The sequence below is a fragment of the Equus przewalskii genome, chromosome 25, assembly GCF_037783145.1.
Source record: "Equus przewalskii isolate Varuska chromosome 25, EquPr2, whole genome shotgun sequence".
NCBI classification, from domain to species: domain Eukaryota; kingdom Metazoa; phylum Chordata; class Mammalia; order Perissodactyla; family Equidae; genus Equus; species Equus przewalskii.
In genome coordinates, this window is record NC_091855.1 from 36,147,009 (window position 1) to 36,174,613 (window position 27,605).

The 27,605-nt window shown below is 54.6% G+C and overlaps 1 protein-coding gene and 3 long non-coding RNA genes across 7 annotated transcripts in view; 2 read left to right on the top strand and 2 right to left on the bottom strand.

The window, feature by feature from the left end:
* ASB2 (ankyrin repeat and SOCS box containing 2) overlaps window positions 1–16,220 on the bottom strand; it is a 44,149-nt gene extending 27,929 nt beyond the window's left edge. The window contains exons 1-3 of one of the 3 annotated variants that reach the window (XM_070594006.1): window positions 15,928–16,091; window positions 4,759–5,217; window positions 2,658–2,934 (exon numbers count right to left, since the gene is read on the bottom strand). In XM_070594006.1, the coding sequence (XP_070450107.1) occupies window positions 2,658–2,863 (206 nt within the window). In that variant the 5' untranslated portion in view covers window positions 2,864–2,934; window positions 4,759–5,217; window positions 15,928–16,091. Of the gene's footprint in view, window positions 1–2,657; window positions 2,935–4,627; window positions 5,218–15,927 lie in introns of all 3 variants that reach the window. The other 2 variants (XM_070594005.1, XM_070594004.1) reach the window with 2 other exon arrangements.
* LOC139079372 (uncharacterized) lies at window positions 10,762–11,651 on the top strand. Its single transcript, XR_011532960.1, has 3 exons — window positions 10,762–10,822; window positions 11,253–11,380; window positions 11,463–11,651. It is a non-coding gene; the product is annotated as an uncharacterized lncRNA (long non-coding RNA).
* On the top strand, window positions 15,652–18,575 carry LOC139079371 (uncharacterized). Its single transcript, XR_011532958.1, has 4 exons — window positions 15,652–15,895; window positions 16,088–16,311; window positions 17,872–17,951; window positions 18,315–18,575. It is a non-coding gene; the product is annotated as an uncharacterized lncRNA (long non-coding RNA).
* Window positions 18,531–25,479, bottom strand: LOC103564836 (uncharacterized). Of its 2 annotated transcripts, none has more exons than XR_011532959.1 (3): window positions 25,093–25,479; window positions 21,978–22,222; window positions 18,531–21,315 (listed from the first exon to the last, which is right to left on the bottom strand). It is a non-coding gene; the product is annotated as an uncharacterized lncRNA (long non-coding RNA). The 2 variants fall into 2 exon arrangements; XR_548163.2 differs by having other exon boundaries at window positions 25,269–25,407.
* Window positions 25,480–27,605: the final 2,126 nt, after the last annotated feature.

Genomic DNA, 27,605 nt, shown 5'->3' on the forward strand with positions numbered 1-27,605 from the left:
GCAGAAACAAGTACATAGAAATTGTAAGTTGCGGTCAGGGCAGTGAAGGACACAGCCAAGCGAGGAGGGAGGGGCAACCGGCTTGACCCAGGAGGGCGGCCAGGCAGGATGCTGAGGAGGTGACATTTCACCTGAGGCCTGAAGGATGAGGAGGAGCCGGCCGTGTGGAGCCCTGGGGACACGTGTGATGTCCTGTTCCTACACCTGCTCTGGGTCTGTGTGGATGGAATCTGCGATATTCAGGGGTAGACGTGAAGAAGGACTCCACCGGGCCCTGTACATACTGTAAGTCCGTGTCTGGGTGTGTGAGCACAAGCCTGTGTGTCTCAGGTCTTTGGGGACCCTGAGCCTCCGTGAGTGCGAGGCGGGTGTAATGAGACCAAACCGCACTTCAAGGTGGAGGAGGGAGAGGAAGCAGAAAGAGGCCTTTGCAGAATCAGCAGAGCGGGTTACGAGTCTGAACTTCAGAGCAGGCCAGGCTGTGGTTCTGTCCCTGGCCCCACCGTGCCCGTATTTTCTCATGTGCAAAACGGGCACAGAAACATCCCGCTTGGGCAGCTGTTGTAAGGATCGGTGCCGGGCGCACGGGACGCACTCAGCGTGCACTGAGGGGGAGGAGAATTACACTGAAAGTCATAGCAAAGGGATTCGCTTCCCAGCGAGACCAACTCCAGCCTCCTTCCAGAGACAAGGGGACAGAATCCAGCCCAGGAGGTTTCAGGTCACAAAAGCAAGGAGATGAAGGCTGAATCCTTGTCCCCTACGGCCCTTGTGCCTGGATCTTGGGGGGGGCCACATGACCTTGGCTAAGTCATTTCACTTCTCCGTGAGAGCTTTGTTGAGGAGTCTGGGTGAGTGTTTATGCCCCACGGTGGGTCTCTGCTTCCTTACCAGCGAGAGGAGAAAGGAGGTCGGGGCCAGACCTCAAGGGCCTGCTCAGTTCTAATGATTTTAAGTGTCCCCAGGACTTCCGGGGCGGCTCTCGTGCTGGGGAGAAGGCTGCAGGTGCCGCTGGCCGGGCCGGCTTGAGCAGCAGGCCCAATGGAGCAAGGACGCTCTTCCGTCTATCTGATCTCCTCCTGAGACAGAGGAACCTGTGGTCTGGCTTCGGCTGAGCCGGCCAGAACAGGAACCAAGGCCTCCTAGAGCACCCTCACAAGTTCTAGGCTCTGGGCTTCTGCTTTGCAGGTTGGGTCACAGAATGGGACGTCCTCAGGGGCCGCTCAGGAACCGGGAGCCTTTCCACTCCTCCAGCTGCCCGAGGAGGCTGCCGGCCTTCCCCTGTAACGGGGCTCCTCAGGGCCAGGCATCCCCGGCCTCTGCCCAGCCTGCCCAGCGGAGGTGGGCCAGCCTCGGGAAGGCCAAAGTCATTTGGGGAAAACCCTGCTACGTTTCCTCAGGGGACGGGTCTGAGACACACTGTCACCCACCTTCATCCCTGTCAACCGGGACTGGACACTGGACAAAGTCTATTTGTCATTGCTGCTGCTGTTACTATTACTCTTATTAGAGAAGGAAGCTGAGGTTCAGAGAAGCCCAAGGTCACACAGGGAGTCAGCTGGCTGCTGGAGACAACGAGACTTGAGGCCATGCCCCAAGGTAACACGAACACAATTGTCACAGCAATTCCCATCCTCCTGCCACCAACCCACAAATATACACTTGACTTGGACGCAGTGGTGAGCAAAAGCATTTTTAAAATTTATGTATTTCTCTTCTAAAAGCATTTTAAGACTCAATACTTAATTACTCCTCTGGCTCCACCTCCTACAGGGGAGGTGTCCTCTAGATCGGCACGGTCCAATGCAGGAGTCGCTGGCCATAGATGGCTAGTAAGCCCTCGAGACGTGGCTAGTCCGAATGAAGATGTGCTGTGAGCGCAAAATATGCACTAGGTTCCGAAGACTTGGTATGAAAAAAAGAATGTAAAAATCTCATTCGTAATTTTTGTATTGATGACACGTGGAAATGATAGTATTTTGGACATCAATTAATTTTAACCTGTTTCTCTTTACGTTTGAATGTGGCTATAGGGTATTCACAGTTGCACGTGTGGGATTGCAGTTGTGGCTCACGCCATGTTTCTGTCAGTGTGACATGGCGCCGCTCTAGATGGTCCTGCTTCTGGGGTGATGAGGTCGTGCCGAGACTGGGGAGCCAGAGCAAGGAGGCAGGACGGCCCTGCTGGGCGGACGGCATTCGCTTCTCAGACACGTTTTCCCAGGGAGACTGCATAGAGGGGTTTGGAAGCCCTGGCCAGACTCAGAACATCGGTTCTACTGTATTCAGACATAAAGCCAGCAGTGCAAGGCCAAGCCATGGGCTTTGGAACCAGATAGTTCCAATCTCTGCCTCACCACCTACTCGCTGTGTGACCTTGAACCAGTTACTCAGCCCTGAGCTTCAGTTGGCTCATCTGTAAAATGGGAATATAGCATCGAGCCTCCTAGAAGGTCCTTAAGAGGATTCAGTGAGTTCAAGTGTGTGTAGCACCTAACACAGTGCTTGGCACCGTCAGAGCTCAGTAAGTTCAGATAACAAATATAATCCACTAAAGTGATAAAGGGCATCCTAGAGACCGGGATAATTTAGCCTTGGGTTAACAGTGTTTGGCATCTGCACTCAGTGGATGCCCCAGCTGGCTTCTCCTTGCTCACCTGGTCCATGGGTAGAAATGGGCAGGTTGGCGGTTGACACGCGTGGACACAGTGGGCTCAGCAGTGGTAGGGCCCCGAGTCTTGTCAGCCAGGCTCTGCTCAATGGCCATCTGGACCAGCTCATCCTCACTCAGGCTGCTGTACAGGCTGTACTCCTCGCGCCCGATGGTACGCTGTCCGCCCCGAGAACGGATCTCCGTGGCCATCCTCCTCACCTCTCACCCCAGCCTCCAGGAGAGGCCCTCCGTGGGAGGAGGAAGCAGCAAATCAGAAGACCCTGTGAAGAGACCAGAACCATCCTGGTCACTAGCAGATTTGCAAGATAGCGATGTTGACCCACAGGGAAGGCTGTACCATCTTCTGGCAATCACACAATCATTTTTTATGCATTCGTTTTGTCATATGATCCGCTCAACCACTCATTCATCTACACGTCCATCTACCCGACCACTCACCTGTTCGCCAATCCACCCACTTATCTAACCATCCATCTAACCATCCACCCATCTGTCTAGTTATTCATCCTCCCATGCACCCATCTGTCTATCCAGCCACTCATTTATCCGTCCACGCTCCCATCTGTCCACTTATCCGTCCATTTATCCAACTGTCTGTTCATCCATCCATTCAACTATCCATACTTCTATCCATCCACTCATGTGTTTATCATCCAACCATCTACTAACTCCTCCGTTATCCATCCTCTGATGCATCCGTCCACCTACCCTTCCACTTATCCATCTATCTTCCCCTCTATCCATCTATACATCTATCTTTCCAACAAACCATCCACCATTCATTTTTCCTTTCTGGACAGCCTATCTATACAAGTATGCATGCATCATTAAGTGAGAGATTATTTATTGAGCACCGACTGTATGTCAGGCACTCTTCTAAGCGCTGTGATCCAACAATGATCCCTGCCTCCATGGAGCTTACACAACAGAGCTTATACGCCTTCATTCCGATTGTCCACCAACACCCTGTCCGGGCTCTTCCCCATTTCTCTGCACTGTTCCAGAGCTGAGAACGCTAGAGATGGATCAGGCGCGGGCCCACTCCTTCAGATCACATGACACAGTTAAAATCAGTTAACTTGCCATGTTAATTCCAGGGACTCTCTTCTTAAAAAAAAAAAAAAAATGCCTCGAGGAGAAATGGACTTTGGTTGAGTCAACTGCTTTCAGGAAATCAACTAAGCCTGATTTTCATTCCGTCAACTAAGCTGACACGCGGTGTGACTGTAGGTCAATGGCTCTTAGCCCTGGCTGGACGTTAGAATCACATGAGGTCTTTTTAAAAATATCCAAAATGCCAGTGCTATAATTTGGTTTGTTCGGCAAACATTCACCCCATTCCCCTTGGAGGCAGAGTGCCCCCCACTCACTCACTGAGATTGGTCTTGGCCGTGTGACTTGCTCTGGCCGGTGACTGTTGGTGGAGAATAAATGCTGATTTGGGATGCTTTGTTATGCCACATTCTTGTGGCTGTAGTTTACTGATACCCAAAAGATTACTTCACAAAGAGGACATCCAAATGGCCAACAACCAAACGCAAGGGTGCTGCACTGCACAAGTGTTTGGGAGAAACTCAAATTAAGACCCCAATGCAATACCACTATACACTCACCAGAGTGGCTCAAGTGAAAAAGGACGGGAAACACCAAGCACTGGGGAGGATGTGAGCAAGTGGAACGCTCAACACCATTGGTGGGCGGGTGAAATGGTAAAACCACTTTGGAAAATTGATGGCATTTGCTAAAGCTAACCATACCCACATCCTGTGACCCAAACATCCCACTCTTAGCTCTATGCCCAAGAGAATTGCGTACGTGTGTTCACCAAAAGACAGTCCAAGAATATTCATAACAGCGCCACTCATAATAAACCCAAACGGACACTCCCCAGTGTCTATCAACATTTGAATGGATTACTGCACGTGGTGTGTTCTCCGGATGACTAGCACGCACCAGTGAAATCGACACGTGGCCACTACACACAACAGGATGAGCGTCACAAACCACAGCGAGCAAGTTGGATAGTGAAGAATGTATATACACGATTCAATTTACATAAAGCTCAAGAACAGGCAAAACTAAACTGTGGTGCTGGAAGTCCGAATGGCGGTTCCCTTTGGGAGGACACACACGAGAGAGACTTCCGGGGAGCCAGTCATGCTGTGTTTCTCGATCTCAGTGGTCACGTGGCTGGTTGGTTCATTTCCTTTGTGAGCATCCCTGGAGCTGCTCGAGTCTGACTGGTGCACTCTCTGTGAGCAACTTCTACTGCGATAACATAGCTACTTAAAAATAGATGAAGTCGGGTCTTGGGGCCGGCCTGGTGGCACAGTGGTTAAGTGCGCATGTTCCACTTCTCGGCGTCCCAGGGTTCGCCACTTCGGATCCCGGGTTGTGGACATGGCACCACTTGGCAAGCCATGCTGTGGCAGGCGTCCCACATATAAAGTAGAGGAAGATGGGCACGGATGTTAGCTCAGGGCCAGTTTTCCTCAGCAAAAAGAGGAGGATTGGCAGCAGATGTTAGCTCAGGGTTAATTTTCCTCAAAAAAAAAAATATATATATATATATAAAATCAGTTATAAAAAGTATCGGTGTTTGGGCCCCATCTCCGACCAATTAAGTCGGGACCTACCCTCTCTGAAGGGGCCCCCAGGTGGTGGGGAGCCACCACTTTAGAGAATGACCAGTCATAAATTGCAAGTAGAGGTGGGACAGCCGTGGGGGGGAGGGGACAAGGGGTGGCACCAGACACAGCCATTGATAGATATTCCTTTGTCCAATTCCTGTTTCAGTCCTGAGAGTAACAACTATTGCCCTATAAAGCTCTAGCAAACGAGAGTTGTTATTATTAAACAAATCTGGGCTCTTCCAAACCTGAGAGGAGGCTGCAGACCCTGAAGACGGCAGATGGGCTGTGCGAGGGCATTTGGGGACCATGACGGTTCTTTGCTCTGCCAGTCCTTCCTGATGCTCTCCCTCCACTGGCTCCTCTCCACCGATTCTGCCTGACTCAGGCCTTGATTTTTCCTGCCTGGCCTCAGCCCACCCACCCACTGTCAGCTCTGGTGCCCCGCACCCCAGACCTCACCAAGTCCCTTCTCTGCCTAAGAGAACAAAGCCTGCGCCCCTTGCCCTGGCCTTTGAGTCCTTCGAAATCTAGTCCTCACCCTCTGGTCACCCTCTTCCTTCGCACACCAGACCTGACCTTCCAGGTAAGGCAAGGACACCCCCAAGCCACCTGTGGTTCCCACTCCATTGCCCTTGCTTGGGCTGTGCCTAACACATCCCCCTCTGTTCTACACTCTTAGAACTCCTTCTCATCCCTCAAGGCCCAGAGCGAGTGCTTCCTCTTCCAGGAAGCTTGCCCAGATTCTTCTGAGAAGTGTTCCGACACTAGAACTTCTCCCTCTGGGCTGTGGTCAGTAGTTCATGTGTGGACATGACCCCAGATCCTCTTCCCCAAGGCTAGTGCCTTATGCAAAGAGAAGGCCCAGTGAAAGTTAACCGCGCTGGTGCCCAATGTCTCCAGAATGGTAGGGTGTGGCAAACCCTCTTGACGGCCCGCCCAACAGCCATTTCTCCCATCTTCTCTGCCAGCAGACCCTGGCTTTGCTCAGCAACAGCGTGCCCTCTCCCATGGATGAAGCATGATTGTTCCAAGCCAAGTGGGACAATCTTGCTGTCCCCTTGGCCAGTGACCAGTTTAAGAGTGGACATGTAGCTCAGTTTTGTCCAAAGAGACATAAAGGAAATTCTGCTGGGGTCTCCTAGGAAGGACTCTCCTTTTCCTAATACAAGGGAAAGCTGTGAAGGAAATGACTCCTCACCCAACTCCTGCTTTGTACTTAGAGGACTTGATGCTTGGAGCAGTGGCAGCCATCTTGTAACCATGAGGGGGACAGTGTTGATACAATGAGTTTGACAGAGTTAATGATAGGTCTTCTGGGTCCTTCGTTATATTCTAGAGCTGCTAAACCCATGCTGAGTCTGCCCACCCGGGCCTGCTTGTTAGGTAAAGACAGAAGATCCTTATGGTTTAAGCCAGTGTTAGTTAACACATAACGTATATAACAGTGACTATTACATGCAGTCAAAACTGTCATAACGCATGGTTCTCAGGCCTGGCTGAGAGTCCCGAAAACAGACCAAGGCCCTGGTCCCACCCAGACCACGAACTCGAAGCCACCAGGGCTGAGGCCCAGGCACGGCCGTGTCCAGGGCTTCCCTGACAATATGAGCATGCAGCCAGGGCTGAGAGCCACTGCTCCAGATCCGTATTCGGGCGGCTGCCCTGTGTTCCACACCAAAATCATTTGTGCCTGATGTTTGGGGTGTTGTTATTATTATTATTTTGCAGCAGTAGCATCACCAACGTCACTTTGGTTTATTATGAACAGAGCCCAAGACTGCGGATCAAGAGATGAGTTCACGTCCCAGCTCAGCCTCAGGCACCTCTCTTCCTTCTTGGGCCCTGGGTTTTTCCATCCATTAAATGGGAGGATGGACAAGGGCCCTGCCATCCTGACAGGGGGCACCATGAAGCTGGGTGGTCCCACCCCAGCTGTTCAGGTCTGGCTTCCTGCCCCGTCCCTGCTTCCCTGTGGCTGAGGTCCCTGCAGGTCTGGTGGGCCCAGGTCGGCCTTCAGGGGGGTGGGGAGGGGGCTCTGCCCAGTGAGGAAGGACACCCTCAGCTTCTCCAGGGCCAGGGTCTGGCTCTATCCCCCAGCTGGCATAAGGCAGGGCTCAGTGCATAGGGTGCTACACTGACCGGAAGGGTGGATGCCCAGTGCCTGGCCCAGCATCAAGGTGCCCCCATCTGAGGGCATCTGCTCCAGGACAGGGGAGAAGGGGGACGAGCACTGGACTCAGAGTCAGAGGCCTGGCTTAGAGTCTCCATGCTGATGCTGGAGTGCTTTGTGACCTCAGCCAAGTCCCTGTCCCTCTCTGGGCTTAGTTTTCCCATTGCAAAAGGTGGGTTTTGGCCACAAGTTTTCCAAGGGCTCTTCTAGTTCTAAAGCTCTACAACTCAGTGAGATGTTTGGTTTAGCCCTGTGCTATTGAACTTCAAACTGTCTGTCCTGGGGGTCCCCTATGCCCACCTTAACAGGTCCACCATATGTAAAGAGCTTAGTGTTGGTCATGGGGGAATAGGGACCTGGACGGGAGTGGAAGGATCTCAGATCTGGATGTCAGGAATCCTAGGATCTAGTTTCACTTCTGAAACTTACTAGCTGTGTGACCTTGGTCAAGCCACTTCCCCTTCCTGGGCCTTGGTTCCTTTATCAGTGAAAATGGGAGCTTGACAACCCTCCTCGCCATGTTGTAGGAGCAACACATGGGCTGGGGCATGCACGGGCAGCTTGTGAGGGGTAGAGCAAGCATTGACCGGGATCCTTCCAGCCCCTCACCCAAGGTGGCTGTCGGCCCTGCGGCCTGGCGTGGGCTGATCGGAGGCGTGTGGACAGCTCCCGGCTACCGTGCCTCTTCCCAGCCCAGGCACCTATGGGACGCGAGGGCAGCCAGGTGACGTCCCCTGGAACCGCCAACCTCCTGCAGCTAACTCAGACTCACCAGCCCTCCCCCTTGGGTAGACCACGTCCGCAGACTTTTCCATTTGTCGCTTATTTCATGGCGTTGCCGTGACAACAGCCCCCAGAAGGCAAGAACATTTTTTGTTGAATTAACTTATTAATTCTTCAGCACTCCTGCTCCTTCCAAAAGGACTTGATGCCACCACGTGATTGCTCCCATTTCACAGATGAGACAGTCAGGGCAAGAGGAGGGTTCGCTCCACACACATGGGTTCTGAGCAGACAGGGGCGACCTTGCCGTCCTGGTCCAGCCTGTGCAGCGAGCACCACACCAGGCCCTCGGCCCACGCAGACGAAGGCACACACGGATGAGTGAGGTGAGGGCTGACTTTGAAGGGACCGTGAGGGAGAGGGTCTCTGCCTCTGAGACGGCGAACTCCCGCCCTCCACTGTGGGCAGTGATGTCTCTTGCTTTTCCCGCTGAGATCCACAACCTCTGAGGGTCCCCGGGTGAGTCACCCGTCTTTAGAACCTTCACGTGCAAAATGGAGATGCTAGTGAATACCATTCTTAAGGGCTTGGTGGTAGAACCCAGAGGGCTCCGTGCTGGGCCTGGCCATTAGCAAGTGCGTGGTCCAGGCTGCTTCAGGAGGGGAGCCCTCCATTCCCAGACCTGTGCAATTACAGGTTGGGACGCCTCCCAGGGACACTGGGGGCACATCCCTGGGGGCTGGTGGGGCGGCTCAGCCTTAGCATGAGGGGGCAGTTATGAAGCAGCCGGGGGGGTCAGCTTGACCAGGTTCAACTCACAGCTTTGCCAGTTATTAGCTAGGAAAACTCCTAGAATCTCTATTTCTCTACCTAAAATTGACCTAATAAAAGTACCTGTTTCATGGTGGGGGCGTGGGGGGGCTGGGGGGAGAGATCCAGGCTGATGCCCTGCCCCTCTTTCACGTCAGTTTCCCCTCACGGTGCTGCTGCCCAGCTTGATTTCTGAGGCCTTTGGCTGGGGGCTGGGCCAGCTTCTAGGCCTGAGTCCTGGAGACAGGCCAGCTGTCTCCAGGGAGCCTCTGGGAGGCTGATTGGGATAAAAAATAGCCCTTTCCCAGGGCAGGCGGGAGTGCGTGGGCCTTCTCGGTCAAGCCAGGGGCCTGCAGAGGGAGCAGTGTGCGAGGGTGACCAAGCCAAGGCCAGCTTGGAACTGGGGAGACCGGACCCCCTGGGGCCTCCAGGGCTCTTTTTTGCCTCCTTTGCAGCGCCCCAAATATTGGCCCCAGGGCAGCGGCCTCCTCTTCCAGGTGGCGTCAGTAAAGCGGGGCTAGCTGCTGTGGCAGGGTTCCTTGAGCTAACACATGCAAAGCACTCAGCACGGTGCCTGCTCCATCCACAGCCAGTGTTCTTCTAACTTGGGCCTCAGTTTCTACATCTGTGAAGTGGGCGCAGAAACCCGGGTCCTCGCAGGGCTGTGGCGAGGATTGAACAACAGCATTTGGAAAGTGGTCCTTCCCGCCCCCTCCCCCCACTTCTTTCCCCTCCCCACAATCCAGGCTCACCAACATCCAGGGGCTGCCTAGGAGCTGGGGGGGCGTCTCTGTGGCTGTCTGGGGGCTGCAGTGGGAGGAGTGGCTCCCTGACTGTCTTATCAGGAAATCTGGGGGTGGGGGCAGGGCTGGGAAGGTGGAGGGCAAGAGGAAGGGCTGGCGGCCGTCCTCTAGCACCCCAAGCTCCCTTCAGCCAGAGGCTCAGTCGGGAGTGGGGAGTGCGACCCTGGACAAGCCACCTCCTGTCCTCAGGCTGTTGTAGATGGAGCCCACATTGCCACTGATCTGCCTTCCCTTCCCTGTGCCATCACCTGGCTAGTCCTCCATCCAGACACAGTTCCTAGATCTCCTCCACCAGGAAGCCTTCTGGATCTGACGGCCACGGCATTTGAGCTGCCTCCAAGTGCACCCCTCACCGTTCTGTTGCTCTGACTGCCTGCTATGGGCCTGTGTCCCTGGAGAATCCGGAAACTTCTGAAGAGCAGGACTGTGTCATTCGTGTCGCAACCCCAGGACACAACCCAAGGCCAGGTACACAGTAGGTGTTTAATAAGTGCTGCCTGGACAGGCGAATGAATGATAGGGTCAAACCTTGGAAGCATAGCTCTTACTGAGAAGATAATTGCGTGGTAGATGGTGGAGCTGCTGGTCTCCGACTGCCTGAGTTCAACCCTGGCTCTGCCACCTACAGGCCATGTGATGGGGAGCAGGTCACTGCCACCCTCGGTGCCTCACTTTACCCATCTGTAAAATGGAGATAATAATAGTATCGAGCCTGTGGAGGTGTTAGATTAAATGTGGTAATGTATATAAATGGGGAGCAGGGCGCCCGGCACACAGCCAGTGACCCACGAAAGCCTGCTCACATTATTCTACGGCTCCCAAAATGCCGCTGTTCTCTGCTCTGACCCACCCTGCTGGGACACTGTGCACCTGGAACTCGTCCCCAGTTGGCGGTTTCCAGGGAGCCCAGTCTGAGGGATGTGGCTCCTCCCACACTCTCCTCCATTTAAAAAGAGCAAGCGTGAGAATGACAGTGAGCTGGCCTTCTCTGGACAGCTGTGGTCAAGAGGTAAGGCTGTGGCCATCAGACCCCCTGGTGGTCCCGGGCTGCCCGGGGGACCCTGCAGAGTCCCGCTGATTGGGCCCATGGGTCAGTCATGGGGCCAGAGCTTGGGGAGGAAGGAGACCTCCACGCCCTCCCCCAGCCCAGCCTGGTGCAGGATGCGCTCTGCCCCCTCATCCCCAATCCCCCATTCCCAGGGCCCCTCCGGCCCCCTCCTCCCTTCCTGTTCACACGACCTGCTGTCCTGGGAACGCTGGAAGGACACATGGCCCGTCCCACTGCACTTCTCCTAACCCCGGCTTTGAATATGTGTGGACCACATGAACGACAGATGACGACCGTGGATGCCCAGCAAGGACTCCATTCATGGAACAGAGGCGGGCACATAGCAAGTGTCATGTAAGTGTCTCAGTGAGGGTCTACGTGTGTTTTTTAGGTGTGACCATGGAGTGTGGACCATTCAATTCAGCCCTTAGGTGGAGCACCACAGGTCAGGCCCATCTGTCACCTCAGGTCACTACGACAGGTTCTCGGAGAACCGCCACCACCACGCCCCCCTTGCAGGTAATTTATGCTCTCGCATGCCTTGTTACTTTGAGCCACGTGATAAATCTGTGATAAGGGTATTGTTATTCCCATTCTACAGCTGAGGAAACTGAGGCACATGGGGAAGAACCCAACATGGAAGAGACTGGAGGCTGCATCTTCTGACTTCACGCCTAGTCCTCATCTCATGTAACCAACAGCGGTCTCCACCTGTTTTGTAAGCTTTGAGTAAAAGCCCAAGTTAAACTCAGGGCGATATATGTATATTCAAAAAAACTATATATATGTCTATGTGTGTCTCTATTACATGTGTGTATATGTATGTAGATAATATGCTCTCTACTTGTTTATTTCAAAAGTTTCAGGTTCTCCCAAACGTCACATGCCCCTTGGCCTGAGGTCATGGCTACTTGGGCTAGCCTGGGGTCATGTGAGGAAGTAGGGAATTGACCCGGGCGGTTCCTTGGCCTCCACCGTCCTCAACCCAATTCCTTGCAATGCCCCATAAGTTGATATTGAAGCTTATCTTTCTGATCAGCCATTCCCCTGGGATCCAGACAGGTCCTAGGAAATTTGAGGACACAATTCCAGCTGGAGGGCTCGTGGCTGAGAACCATTGAAATGTTCTCCCCGCTTCTTGGGTCCTATGGCTTTAAAACCTGAGCCATAAAAATACCTGGAGCTTGTGGGTCCCTGTCCTGCTTCCTGGCTGCTTTCAGGTGCCGTGCCTTTTGACCCTCTCAACACTGGTGGGAGAGGCAGTAGGATTCTCCCCATCGTGCAGATGGAGAGACTGAGGCCCACATTGTAAGTGGCAGAGGGGGCTGGGAACAGGCCTGCCTGTTCCTCTTCTCATCAGACCCTCTGATGCTGAATATTTAGGGTGGCGGCCAGGGGTTAGTTACTCTGGAAGTTTCTGCTCGGGCTAAGGGGTGAGCTGGCCTTGGGGAGCAGGGGGCGTGGGATCTAGACCCCCTTGCTTGGTGCCCCAGGAGGGGCCCAGGTCAGAGCCCTGGGGGGCCCTTGAAAGAGGCAGTGCTGACAGGCTTCTGGCTGCTGGTGTCCAGGGCCTCGCAGCTGCTGGGGGTTGAGCCTTTTGTTCGGACTCTAAAGATCCCGAAAAGCTGCTCCCAGCTCTGCTAATCCCGGATCCTTTGATGCTGGTGACAAGCTCCTGGCTTCCCTCAGGCGCCAGGACCTTAGGCTTCTGAGGTTGGACAGGGTTGCTGGGCGTTCCCCAGGGGATCTGCTCGGGGCTGCAGTCCTCCGTCAACCCCACAACATGGGCTCGTCTCCCTGTTGTATGGAGGGGAAGTTGAGGTCCTGAGAAAGGGTGACTGGCCCAAGGTCATCCAGGTAGGAGGTGATGACCGGGGATTTGAACCTGTCTAGAGCTGGCCCCGCTCCTGCTGCACCACACCCCCACATGGACATGGTGTGCCCCTTGCACAGAGGGGGAGACTGAGGCTCCATCTCACATGGAGGTGAGAGCCCTTGCTGACCTGAATCTGGGTGAATCTCTCCCAAGTGGTCTGGGCCCCTCACGGCAAGTCTTGGTAGTTTATTTATCTGTTGGTGTACATTGAGGAAGCCACTAGAAACAGGAGGAGAGAGTGAGAGGAAGAGAGGGTGGACAAAAGTCGGGGAGGGGATTGCTTTCCTGTTTCTTTGGCAGAAAATATTCTGTTTTCCAGGGGAAGCACAAATTCCACACAGGCCCAAAGGCCCACAGTCTGAGGCGGTGCCACGAGCACCAGCTAAGAAAAGCATCAACAAATGCCAAGTTTCCATTTTATTTCTTTGGGTCCCAAGCTATTGAGTCTCCAGGCCTATGGGTCACCTTTACCTCAGCCTCCCAAGTGGAGGGCCCTTCTCTCACCTCCTGGCCCTGCCGTGGTCCGGCCCCAGCACAACTAGCCCCCTCCCACACCCCTCTCGGTCCACCTCCCTGTCCTTTTCCTGCGGCAGCGAGACCCATCAGCAAGGCTTGGCTCCATACAGGTCTGGACGCGGGATTCTAGGCCCCTGACCCAGTTCCTGCCCAGGGCTCAGCGAATGCCGGGCTCCGCCATCTGTGCCAGCAGCCTGGGGAGGGGGTGAGGTGGGGCGGGGCTGGTTGATACGATCTGAACCTCCCCCAGCTGCTGCCCCTGCCCCTCGAAGCCTTGCCCAGCCCTGATCTGGGCACCAGGAGAACAAGGACCCTCCCCTTGTCCCTGGGTGGCAGGGGGTTCTAGCTCCGGGCTGCAGAGTCGGAAGACTCAAGCTGGGCACGGGAGCTCCCCCCAGAAGCCCCCGTCACCCAGGCCCGCTGAGGGGCTGGCTGGAAATCTTTCAATCGAGATCACACCAGAATCAGCTAGCACCTTTCTCCTTTCTGTTTTTTCCCTCTCTTGCCTTTATTTAAATCTTTTTCTCTTCTCTGTGCTTGCCCTCTTTTCCCACTCTTTTCCACGCCTCTCGTCTGTGTCCTTTTCTTTAAAAAATTCAAGCAGGTTAGGGGTCATTTTACTTCTACATCTCTATCGCTTCCCTGAAACGTTTCCCTCAACCATAAAGCCCTCAACAGCTTCATTTCTGTTCCTGGGCTTTAATTAGTCCCAAAGAAGCTGCTGCTGATGAGAAGTAGAGACACAAACCAGTCCTGTGATGGCTGCCTCCTCCGGGCAGCCTGACACTCTGCAGCTCAGAAATGGAGGGACACTGGGCGGGCCCAGAGATATTTTTGTGCCTCCTTCGAGAAGATTCTCTTGGATCTAGCCTGTCCACAATATACGGGCACCTTATGATGCCTTGGCCGTGCCAGGACGGGTCCGTTTACCGCTGTGCACGTCCCCCAGGAGGCCGCGGGAGGCCGCTGCTTTGACCGTGGGCACTGGAGACCAAGAGGCCAGGCCGGATTCCTCCACCACCTCCCAGCTGTCTGCTTTAGGCCAGATCCTTACCCTCTAGAACCTCAGTTTCCACATCTGGAAAATGGGAGCAACCATCACCTCTTACTCACGATGCCCTCGAAAAGAAGCAACAGAGACATTGCCGCAAGCAGGGGGCTGGTGCCTGGCTCTTAGTAAGTGCTCAGCGAATGCTCACAGATATCCGTTGCGTTATTATTCATCGTAAGATCATCAAGGGTGGATTATATGGGGCCCCCACCCCAGGAAGGAGGAGGCGGGCGCCCCCCACGAGGCACTCGTTCCTGGCCTGTTTGTGCAAGAACCGATGATGCAAACTTTAACGGTGCCAGGTGCAGGCAGCTGCCAGCTCCTCGAGGAGGCCGTGCTGTAAACAGGCCTGCCACCAGCTGTCAGGACACATCCAACTGTTTTGGAAGTGACTAGAGCGTCTGCCACTGGCTGCCTCCCTATGCTCTGCCCCAGGCTTCTGATGGCAGAGGTCAGGGGCTGCGGCTGGTGTGCTGGCCCCAGCTGGCTCTGGCTGGACCCCTGTGAAGTCCCTCAATCCCTCCTCACATACGAGCCTCTCCTTGGTGAGGAGAGCTCTTCCGTCCTGTGCAAGGGGCTCAGCGTCTGCCCTGCCTAGGGCTCCATCATTTACTTGTCCTCCCTAAGAGTTGCTACCTTCCTACTCCTCATTCCGGTCCATTCCCCTGACGTCCTGAGGAGCTGCCAAGGCCCTGCTTACCCCTCCTCTGCTCAAAAAAAAAAAAAAAAAAAATCGATCAGAAACTGTTCCATCATCTTGCCTGGCCTGGCAGGAGCTGCATCTTCCCCCAGCTTCCCCTCCAGCTCTCCCCAACTTCTCACCTTCCGGACCCTTTGCCGAGGCTGCACTGCTCTTCCCACTGACACCCCAGACCCACCGTGACATGACTGCCTTTGCCTGAGCTGCCACTCCACCTGGAGGTCCCTCTCCCCACCCCTCTGCCTGATGGCATCCCATCCATCCTTTCAAAGGCCGCTGCCTCCTTGACTGTGCCTTCATGCTCACACTCACACACACACACACACACGAGGTGTTGTCACATTTCCACAGCCTTAACTTTCACGTGACATTTCTCATTCTTTACATTGAATCATAGTTTTGTTTACAAATTCTATTTCTTCCCCTAAACCCCAAGGCTTGCAGGTACATCCCTCGGCCCCTTGGTTGCTGTCGCCCCCACAACACGGCGCCCACATAGGCACTCCATAAATGTCACATGGAATTGACGCCCCCATGCATGAAAATATCTATCTACTCACTCAACCTAAAAGCATTTCTGAAAGCCGTTTGTCTGACACAGACATCGCCCGAGGCCTATGGCACCAACAATAGCATCATTGATAACTGCTTTCGCATTTCCATTTTTAGAAGTGCACAGCAGCGTGATATCCGGAGCAAGAGTCCTCCAGAAGAACGGATAAATACATGCGAACGGCTGATTCTATGTCCCCCAAGTCCAAAATGAAAGTCACCAGCATGCAGACAGAATAGCAGAGACGGGGAGACACAAGGAAGGAGTTTGTCTGTAAGAGGTTACGAGGCAGCGCTGCAGAGGTTTCGGTCCCAGTCAGCCAGACCGCCTTTCTCCAGGTCTGTATAAGAAAGTTGAAAGCATGCATTACCTGTTAGGCTCTGAAACAAGGGTACAGTTCAGGGATAATAGAAAGGATTTTCTTGAGAGTGTCTTAATTCAGAACATGCTCCCTGAGTTTTCCTTCTGCCCTGGCCCTGAGCTTCTGGCTGCTCTGCCAGGCAGTTCTGAAACGCTCTCCTTTGAAGCAGGGAGTTTATTTCGGGCCCACCGCATGACCAGCGATGGCGAGCCAAACTATAAGATGTTATGAGTCTCAGATTTCCTGTTTGAAGATTGTACCGAGGAAGCTGCGATCCTGCCTTCAGATCCTCTGGGTGCATCAATTCCGGACCTCACTTCAGAGAGCATCTCAGAGCGTGGGCCCTCACGTGACGTCATCATTTGTGATCCTTGGCATGGAGGCCATATATGGGTATGTTTCTGGAACGACCCAGGAGGGAGCAAGAGAGGAGAGAGATGCAGAGGGTGAGAGACAGAGATGGTGACAGAGACACAGAACTGGGAGATAAAGAGATAAGAATGAGGGAGAAAGAAAGTGTGGGAGAGATGAGAAGGGGAAAGAGAATGAGGAAAAATGGAAAGAGATGACAGAGAAAGAAGGAAAAAGAAGAGAGCGGAGAAAAGAGAGAGAGAGGCTGAGGCATAAATACAGAGAAGAAAGGAAAGAAGAAAAGAAAATTGGAAAAAGCAGAGACGACAAGGGGGAGAGGCACCATGATAAGCTAAGAGCTGAAAGGGGGAGAGAAAATGAAGTACGAGAGAGAGAGAGAGAGAGAGAGAGAGACAGCATGGACTGGAAGAAAGAGAGGGAGGGAAGTGAACGTGAGAGGAGAGATGGAGGGGAGAGAAATAAAAGGAAGGAGGAGAGACAGGGAGGGTGGGAAAGAGGAGAGGAAGAAGGGAGACTGAGAGCTCTCTGGAGGACAAAGGAAGAAAAGGAGGGGAGGCAGGAAGGAGGATGGACTGAATTTGAGAGAAGGAGATAGAGAGGGAGAAAGGGACGGAGGGATTCTGTGTAGGGACCTTTGCAGGAGTCGCTGGGCGCATAGCAAGTGCAGAACCTGATGTTTGGAGGGACCGGGGATCCGGGTATCCGGCTGCTGGATGCTGTAGGTGGGGCTGGAGCTACAAAGGGCAGGGGAACAAACAAACAAACAAGCGTGTGGGGGAGCCCTGGGCAGAGGCGCACGGTGGACAGGAGCCCTTCCTCCAGGGCCAGGGAAGGGACAACCCCTGTTTCTGGAATAGATTGAATGGCACAAAATGTCCGTGTCAGGTGGCACAGGAAATACACACAGAGCCACACGCACTGAGCATCCAGGATGCTCCCTGCATGCTGTCAGACGCTTACATGCCCACATATGCGCTCAGATCTCAGGTTGCAGGGAGCTGGAAATGTCACTTGGTCTATTCCTTTAAGCAGAAAAAACTATCAATTTCAAGGGCCCATTCCCCTTGGAGGATATTGGATTTTTGACCCCACTGCATGATTTCTTATCAACTCAAACTCAGGAGAACTTCAGGATGCCTTTCCACTCACTGGGAATAGTCCAGCTGGAATAAATCTCAGACAATACAGGGTGTCCTGGGGTCGGATCAAGGTTCTAGAGGTCTGGGACAGTCCCCCCAGGCTGCTGTGGCTGGTGGTCCCTCAAGGTTAGCTCACACTCTGCCCCTCCCAGACCATGTGCCATGGTGGGGGTGTGAGAGAAGGGCCCAGAGGGGCTGTCCTATTCTCTTCACTGTGTGGGGATTTTCCTCGGTGGTAAGAAGTTCTAGGTGACTCCATGGAGTGTGTCCCTGAGCCCCACTGCTTCCCTGGGCTCCCTGTGGGGGGAGGGGCTCTCTACACATCCCAGACCCCTCCCCAGACTTGGCCTGGGAGGTGGTGGGCCCTGGGCAGGCACAGGGCTCCTTCCTGGGTGGCCCTCTGCCTCGCCTCTCCCTCTCAGACCAGAAAAACCTCTTGTAGTCGAGGGAGCTGGAGAAACTCACACCAAACCCTGTGGCCTTCTGCCTGCACTCAGCTTTCGGAAACCAAGAGCCCAGACGGTGAGTGAAGAGTCACAGGGAACAGAAAGGGTGTTGGGGGTGGGCAGAGGAGGAGCGGGGCTGGCCAGGCACACATGGACTAATTTGGGACAGCAGCCTGCTACACTCATACCACCGTCCCAGCAAGTGCTCTCATCACCCCCATCTCACAGATGAGGAAACCGAGGCTCAGAGAGGTTGGGAGATTGTCCATAATCCCACAGCTATAAGTGTTGGTTTAGCAATCTCAACCAGATCTGCCTGACACAAAGTCAGTGCTTTTAGCCACAGTTCCCCATGTAATGGGGAATCCAAATGTTGGAGCAGAACAAGGAGCCCCACAGGGCTACCAATACAAACTGATGAATATTTGTTTTTCCCCAGGTTCTTAATTCATCATAGTTGGGGGTTGCTGCTGCTGCGAGTAAAGGTCTGCAGAGCCTGAGACCGATAGGTCGGCCTGTGTGTTGACATCGCGGGTTGCTAACCTACAAAATGAACAGGTTGGGCTAACTCGGCAGTTCCCAATCCTAGCTGCACGTTAGCATCCTACTAAACATACCTATGCCTGCCTCTTCCACAGAGAGGCCCAAACAGCACTGATTCCTTAAACTTTTTATTAAAGTGTAATAGACCCACAGAAAAGCGCGCGTGTCCTAAGTGTCCAGCTCCATTGCATTTCACGAACTGAACACACCCGGCATCCACATCAAAGAGAGACTATTAGCAGAACCCAAGAAGCCTCTTTGGTCCCCGCCCTCGCCTCTACACCACCACCCACCACTTCCCGCCAGGGGTGACTGCCCTCCGGCCCTCCGGCGGCACAGATTGTTCTGAACTTCGCGTGAGTGGAGCCACACCTGTGTCCTCTTTCGTTCATCAGTTTACTGTGAGATCCACCCATATCGTTTCATGTAGTTACAGATTGTTCCTTCTCGCGGCTGCATAGTATTCCACACTACAAATACATCACAGTTTATCCATCCTACTGTTGGTGGACATTTGGGTGGGTCCCGGTTTGGGGCAATGCTGAAGAGTGTAGCTATGAATATTTTAGAACATTAATTTGGTGGATCTGCGCGCCCGTTTCTGTGGGGTATACACCCAAGGTGGGAATCGCTGGATCATAGGGCGGGTATATGCTCAGCTGGAGTAAATGCCACACAATTTCCCAAAGGTGTTGTACCAATTTACATTCCTGCCAGCCGCGCGCAAGAGTTCCAGCTGCTCCGTATCCTGCCCAACACTTGGTATTTTCCATCTTTTTTCATATTATCCATTCTGGCGGGCCTGAGTGGTATCTCATTGCAGTTTTAATTTGAACGTCAAATTGCGTCAAGCATCTGAGAAGCCCCGGCCTCAGTGATCTCTGGAGCCCTCCTACAAGGCCCCAGAGCTGGCCCTGAGGAACAGTCCCCCGGGAGGGTTTTACGGGACAGAAATAGGCAGAGGCAGAAACCAAACAGCTGGGGGGGAGCAGCAAGCAGGATGTGACCACCCAGAGAAAGCCTGCAGGGCTCATGCATGGCCCAGGGGGACCCTACTCTCTGGATCCTAAATAGACTCTCCCCTCCCCACTCTCCAGCCTCATATCCTGCTTTATTTTTCTCCAGAGTGCTCATCATCCCCCTTACCTATCATATATCTGTATTTTGTTTATTGCATGTCTCTCCCATCTAGAATAGTCTTTCTTTTCACTGCTGTGTGTCAGTGCCTACAACAGTGCCTGGCACACAGTGGGTGCTCTTAAACAGCTGTTGAATGTATGTGCTCACAGCTCCTGGGTCTGAACTGGGGAGGGTCATGGCACTGTCTGCCAGCCTCAGCCTGGCTCTTGGCCACACACACACAAACACACACACATGTGCGTGCACACACACATATCAGGCCTCTCCCTTCCAAGCTTCCCTCCATGTTTGTTTTAATCTGAATTCCCATGAATAAAGGTGTGTGTGTGTATGTGTGTGTGTGTGTGCTGGGGAGGCATTCATAGTGTCCCACACCTCGTGGGGCCCAGAGAGGATGCCAATACCAGCACATTTTCCTTATGACAATGACATCTCTTCCAGGAAGGAGAGAAAGAGAGAGGGGAGAGGAAGAGCCAGTTGAGGGTGGGGTGGAGCTGGGTTGTGGGTCAGTGCCAAGTCCTGGGACGGCTCAGACCCAGCGCTGGGACACCACCTGCTAAAAGCAGTGCCCTGCGGCCTCGGCTCCTGGCCCCCGGCCCTGGCTGCCTCGTGTATCAGTTTATTTTGGTTTCAGGAGATGAAGAGGAACAGACAAGAGTCCGACATTCACCCTGGGCAGTGTTCTGCAGCGGGGTGGACAGAGGGCAGACGGCAGGGGTGGGGAGGGCCCACAAAGGCCCCAAGTCCCTGGAGGGAAGAAGGCGCATCTTTGGAAGGGAAAGAAGGAGCCAGGAGAAGGCAGAGGAGTCCCGGCCTCTCCTCATCTCTTTAAAACGGGTGCTATGCCCTGTGGGCTGGGCCGACCGACAGTACCTTTCCTGGGGAGCAATCTGGACCCCCCTCAACCTCCCAGCTCAGGGCACCAAGGCAAACTCCAGGGAGAGAAGACAGACGGTCTTCTCCACGTATAGGGAGCAGAGAGAGGGCATATCACTCAACCCCAAGATGGGCGAGAAGGGCAGGTCAGCCCCACACCCTGTCGACATCCTAGATGTGGGGGTGACACCCACAGGATGAGGCTTCACCACCCTGCAGGGCCCCTAGGACTGGCAAAGGGCTATCTGGTCCTGGCCCCATTATTTCCAACAGCCCACATGCATGGAAAGGGAGGACCAATGGGATCTTAGAAGGATTTCCATCAAAATTAGCAGATTTGAGGTGCAAACTCAAGTGTGGGACAGGCTGTTTGCAGCCAGCTGGGGCCTTCTGGGCCATGACTGACCCCTCAGAGAAGAGTGGCCAGGACAGAGAGGATGGCAGAGCCATGGCCTCAGCCAGCCTCACAGCTCTAAACCCCATGCCTGCCTTGTACAAATCGCCAACCATCCTCCGCTGGCAGCCACCGAGTTATTCCCGCCCCAAGGGGGGCATAGTAAGGTTGTCTTGCTCTGTTCCGGAGTTTCAGCCCTTGAAAGGAGCCACAGGCAGCAGAAACCTGTAGCCCCAGCGCCTTCTGCCTGTGAGCTCTGACCTTCTCCAGGGAGAGTCTTGCCCCTGGAGGGTGTCCTGGGCCTGGTGGGAACATGCTTGGGGCATGCTTCGTCAGCCCTGTGCAGACGATATCTTCCTTGCTGGGAGATGCCATCAGCATGCAGTCTGAGTTAGCACTCCTCCTGGTTCCAGCAGGGGCACTGGTGTCAGATAATTCCAGCCCATTCCTTGCTGGATCTCGCCGTGCCTGAGTCCTACTTGGGAATCTGAGAACGAAGTTAAACCCAAGTTAGCTGTTGGCAACAGGTTTTCCATGAGTGTAAATGCATTCAGAGCAGAGCTGGGAGCTTTCTCTTGCCTTTCAGCTGGCGGGAAGGGCCCCTCCTAAACAAGACCAGCACGTAGCAGGCCCGCCCTCCTTCCCCAGGAGTAGCCACTGGCTGTGTCAGACACGGCATGTCCTGCTGGACACAGCAGCTCCTGGCCGGCCCCTCGCCATCCGGATGAAGCTGGGACGAGGTCTGGGGCCCCATTCCTTCCATGACTGCAGTGGAGATTGGAAGGCAGATGCCTCTTGAGTGCAGGCCCTGGCCCAGCACTCTGGAGGCAGAGCTCGCGGGGAGCCAAGTGGCTGCTCCAGATACGCAGCTTTACCCATTTGGCACCTCTGCAGGGGCAGCCAGCCAAACGGCAGCTGTCTGCTCTCAGGTTTCAGCTCTCACCTCGGCCTTGCTCCTCAGGACCCAAAGTGGCCAGTGATGTGACATCACACAGGTGTCAGCCAGCCCCAGCGCTGGGGAAGGCCTTGGGCTTGCTCTGGTGAGGAGGACCTGGGTTCTGAGTGTGGGGCAGGTCTGGGGACACAGTGGAGGACCAGGGGTCCCAACATCCTGGGGGTGGGAAGGGATGGACAGGCGCCCCGATTTACCATCTCTTCCTGGGGTCCGGGCACCTGCATGGCCGTCCTGTGAGGGAGGTGTTATCATCCTGCTGTTCGGATGGAGTCACCAAGGCCCTCCTGGGTCTTGCCTGGACTGGCAATGGTGACACCTCTGCCCACACAGCCTCTGTCCCATGAGAGCTGAAGGAGCAGACCAGCAAAGGATGTCAGAACTAAAGGTCCTCAGGGCTCATCTGCTCCAAGTTCCTTCTTCTGAGGAGGGGAGACCAAGCCTGGAGAGTGAGAGGCTCTGTCAAGGCTTTGCAGAAGCCAGAGCTTCCAGAAACCCGTTCGGTGCTTTTCTGCAGCTCCCTCCCAGGCTTATGGTGTGACTGGAGTGTTGATACTCATGCCGTACACCCTAAAACCCAAGTCATTGGGGTAAGTGACAGAAACCCCAACACACTAGAGGGAATCGAGCCCAGAAGGCAGGCCGGGCTTCCTCCTGGGCACATTTAAGATGCCTGCTGCCCCCTGGAGACTCCAAGAAATGCTTGGGGGCATGGCAATCCTGGTTTGCAACAGACCACAAGCCCTGTTGAGCAGTGGAGGCTTCAAGCACAGGCAATTTGGGTGTCGATGTCATCGTGCCTCCTTGTTCCCACTCCAGGAGGTCAGGCTGGGGCCACTCCTTTAGCACAGAATCGCTTGTAAAGTGTCTGCCACAGATCCCCCTGTGGAGCCCAGTGGCTAAGAGCCCAGATTCTGGAGTCATCTGCCAGCTCCAGCACTTGCTAGCTGTATGACCTTGGACAACTGGCTTAACCTCTCTGAGCACTGGCTTCCTGATCTATAAAACGGAGGGAAAATGGTGGTACCCATACTTCACAGGAAGGTAGCAAGGACTAAAATATATATATATCTTCTTTAGAATAAAGACTAAGGCTTACATATATATCTAAAGACTTACATATGTATAATCTTCCTTAGAATGAAGTCTTGTAAATGTTAGAGGTTGTTATTAGCTTAAACTTCCCAATGGAGACAGAGGGGATGGTGGTTGGTTGAACACAGTGGTTCTTGACTTGGGACAGTTTTCCCCCAGGGACATTTGACAATACCTGGAGACATTCTGGTAGCCACAACTAAGGGTGGGGGGCGCTACTGGCATCTGGTGGGTAGAGGCTGGGGATGCTTCTAAACATCTCACAGTGCAAAGCACAGCCTCCCCAACACGGAATTAATGGTCCAGATGTCCACAGTGCTGAGGTGGAGAAGGCCTGGCTGGAGGGGCAGCATGGGGTGGGAAGAGGACATGTAGGGGTAGAACGTGGTCTGCACTGAGCGGAGGGGGGAGTGCAGGGGCCTCTCCCTTGCTCCCTGAGGACAGCCTTGGAGTTCAGGAATAGCTGTCTCAGGAGGACCAAGTGTTTGGATTTCAAATGCCTTGTGACCGCTGTAGGGGGGCTCATTGAACCAGCTTCTATACCAGCCCTGAAGGCCACTGGAGGAGGAGATGCAGCCTTGGTCTGAGTAAGGCAGAGGGAAGGTGATCTCCGTGAAGCCAGGGGGTTCTCCGTTAAGCAGGGAAGGGGCCCTAGATAGGTCTCAGCCCTGCTAGAAGCTGGTGCCATCAGACACGCACACAGGCACTGACAATGCTTAGCTCACATGCACACTGCACACACATAGTGCATGTTCTTTAACACACACATAGTGCACATTCTTTAAGTGAAGAAAAGAGGTGAATTTAATCCACCAGTTGGCAGGAGAGTTGGCCATCAGACTAGTCTTATAAAAATATTAAGCAACTGTTGAAGTCTCTTGTTTTCTAAAAGTATAGCTCTCCGTCTCTTTCTTGGTGCATGTGTGTGTATGCACATGTGTGTGCACATGTTGGGTGAGAGACACCTGACACACTGGAAGGAGCTTGGGCCTAGCCACCAGAATGTTCTGCAAATCTTTCTCTCTCTGAAGCCCTGAGAAACGGAGGAAGAAGATGCACCGTGGACCTGTTAAGAATACAGAAGCCAGAGGGAGCAGCTGTAAGTCGCTCCACCCACATATCTTTGTGCTCTGAGAATACAAATTCTAATTGTAGGTCTGTTGGAATCCACGTCAAGCCTACCTAAACATTTGCGAAATCAGAAATAAAAAAATGGGATAACAGGGATCTCGCAAGAGTCTCTGAATCCTGGAATTCAACCTCTGATCAAGCATAATTTCAAAGGAACTGGCTGTTGGGCAGAATTCAGTCAGTGTGCGTGTTTGCAGTGGATCTGTGTGCACAAGGACACTCTCCTCACACACGTGCACACATGTGGTCTTGTACGTGCCCCAGTGAGGCTGCCCCTCCAGGGACCCCTAGGGTGAGCTGACCTTGGAGCAGAGCAGACGAGGCGTTTATCTCACACAGTCCTGAGGGGCAGACGTGGCCGTCTGCATTTCACACCCAAGGAGATGGAGGCTCAGAGACCCTAAGATATATTTCTAAGTTCACTCAGCTAATGCAGGGTCCAGATTTTAAATTGTCTTCCTCTCTCTCTGTTCTTGCTTTTCTGCCCTTCCTTTTGAATTTTCCCGGTGCCACTGAAGCGGCCGGCTGCACTGTCTGAATTGCACTGTCATCGCTCCTGGCCTGGCCCCTCCGAGCGTGTGACCCGGGCACATGCCGCGCCTGCCAACCGCCCGGGCCATGCTCTGGGGGTGGATGTCCCGTGGCGACAGACGCTGCCAGCCGGGCTCCTGGGATGAGAGTGGACTTTCGTGTTGGTGCGTGGCCTGTTTTGTGGCCCCTCCTGTCTGGCCAGCTGGCCTCTCAGCCTCTGCCCTTCGCTCAGGGCCTCTGGGCCTATATTTAGCACCAATGCCTGGCCCCATGGGGTCAGTTGTCTGTTGTGCCACACGTCCCAGGAGAGGGACTGCTGGGGCCTGAAGATAATCTCCAGGCTGCGGTGCCCCGTGGCCTGGTGTCTGACCAGGGCCGTCTGGTGTCTGTGGGCTGAGGGCTCTGCGTCCCCCTAGGGGCAGGTGGGTCCTGGGAGAATCAGCATAACCTCATGAGGCGGGTCGCCAGGCGTCTTGTGGGACCTCCGAGGCCTCTGCAGTCAGCCCCATGCCATCCGCAGCCTCACTGCCTCTTGGTGCCCCCACCCTCGCTCACCTGTCTGTGCGTTCGAGCCGTTGGTCCCTCTGGGACCTGGAATGCCCTTTCCCTCCGCAGGTTCTGTGGGGCGGTGACTGTGGGGTTGGAAGGGGTGCTGCAGCCGGCAGCCCGCTGTGGGTCCGGGCAACTGCCAGGCAGTTCACTCAGCCCGTCTCTGTGCCCCAGTTTCTCACCTGTAAGTCAGGAGTGTAAGCAGCACCTTCCTCACGGGGCTGGCGTAAGGCTTAAATGAGGAAACATACCGAGAAAGTCCAGGGCAGTAGCTGCTTGAGGCAATGCTCAATAAATGTAACTATTACTATTTTTATCCTCAAGCCACAAATTAAATGCTGTGAGCCCTACTAAGAGCCAGAAGCAGTGTCAGCTGCTGGGATATACAATCTCCACAGGTGGGGAGGCACTACCCCACGGCATGGGGAGGGGTGGGGAGGGGGGCGGTGTCAGGGGCCAGGAAGGAGGACTGGGAGAAGGTGGGGGGTCTGGGAGGAACGGACAGAGGGGTGGGGTCGGGGAGGGTGAGTGGGGAAAGATGGGGTCAAGGAAGAGGGGTAGAGGGAGGGGTGGAGTCAGGGAGGAGGGGGGGAGGGAGGGGTGTGGTCAGGGAGGAGGAGGGGAGGGAGGGATGAGTCAAGAAGGAGGGGTTGAGGGAGGGATAGGGTCTGGAAGGAGGAGGGGGGTAGGGGAGGGGGTCAGGGAGGAGGAGTAGAAGGAGGGGTGGGGTCAAGGAGGAGGAGGGGAGGGAGTTGTGCCCTGAGTCTTGGTGGATGAAGGCTGTGGAGGTGCACAGGTGGGTGCAGGGCATCCCCGGCAGAGGGTACACCATGAGCTGAGGCCCGTGGCACTGAAGCCTGCAGCCAGCGGGCAGCCCCAGGAGACAGGAGCGGCCAGAGTGCAGGGTGTGGGGAGGGCGAAGTGAGGCTGGAGGAGTCGGCAGGCACTGGGCCAGCACAGCTTCTTGAGTCATGCTAAGGCTTGGACTGTGCTGGGGGCAGGAATGGGGAGGGTTTTCTGCCTACGAAAGACAGACTTTATTTCTCTCAGGTCCCAGTCCAAGATCAGCATTCAGGTTGGCGTGTGGCTCTGCTCCTCAGTCAGCGACCTGAGTTCCTAGGTGGCGCTGCCATTCCTTACAACCTTGTCCTCTGCTTGATGAGGTGGCATTGCCAGAGGTCCCAGAGTTCCAGAGGCTGGGAAGCCCCAGATCAGGGTGCTGGCAGAGCCGGCGTCTGGGGAGGGCCCCTTCGTGGCTTGTCCATGGCTGTCTTCCCGTTGTGTCCTCACATGGCAGAGAGTAGCTTGGGAGGTTTTCAAGCAGTTCAGAGTTCATAACATCTTTTCTTTCATTTCTACAGCCTGGTGCAAGGCACACAGGGTGGGGGGCAAGGAATGAGGGAGGGGAGTGGATGGAGGGAGTGAGGGAGGAAAAGAGAGAGAGACAGCTGTCTCTGTTGGGAAACACTTGGGTAAAATTTTGGGGTGGGTGGCTGTGACTCCCACCTCATTCTGGGCCTTCAGAGGAGGGGGCGCAGTTCTGTACAACAGAGGGAGAGGAGCTCGGACCCTGGAAGGAGGGCAGTGGGAGCGAGCCTTGTGGGGGCCAGCCCTGCCCACAGGTGGCCTTCCTACCTGCCTGCACTTCCCAGGAAGGTCGGGCTCCTGAATAATGGGTGTTGTAGATAGCGAGCCTACCCGGGCAGGGGTCCAGCCTAGGTGGAGAGAGCCAGCCCGGAGCAGGGGCCCTGGGTGGCTGGAGAACTGGTGGAAATCTGGGGAGAGGCTTGGACGAATGAGGGCCAGAGAATCTGACCAGCCGAGAGCCGACTGGAGCCACATCTTGAGGGATGAGAGGCCCCGTGGACATCTGGCCACATCTGCTTGGCCTCCACTCGGTGCCTCTTCCTGGAGGACTGGAGGCCAGTGTGTGGCATCTGTGGCAGCCCCCTGTCCCCACCTATCTATCAGGGAGTGTCCTCTGTAAGAATCATTCACAGGAGAGAGCCCAACGGGATTCAGAAAGCCTGGTTTCCTTTTTCAGACCGTGCTGGCTGCCCCAATTTCTGTCAGATCCCTGCTCTGCCCTTCTGTGCCCGGCTCCGTGCCTGGCAGACTGACCAGGGCATCACCCGAGGTTTTTGCCCTCTGGCTTTTGACTTGGTCCAGCCAGTGGGAGGCACTGGTGGGAAGGACGAGAGAGAGGTCGGGGTATTTGTTTCTCCAGCTCCTCCTCCACTTTGGGCCCCAGTTCTGACAGCGACTCCATCCTCCTGTCGGGCCCGCTTCTCACCATCATTTCCTCCCTTCCCCGCTCAGCCCTGGGTGGTAACAGCTTCTTGTTGCTGCCGGACTCTGGCTGCCTTGCTCTGTCTTGGTGCCCTTGACCCTGCCCACACTTCTGTGCCTTCATCGACTTCTCTTTACCCTTTCACACACGCCTTCTGTGTCTTGCTAGGGTCATCAGATAAAACACAGGACGCCCAGTTAAATTTGAGTTTCAGGTAAACAACAAATGC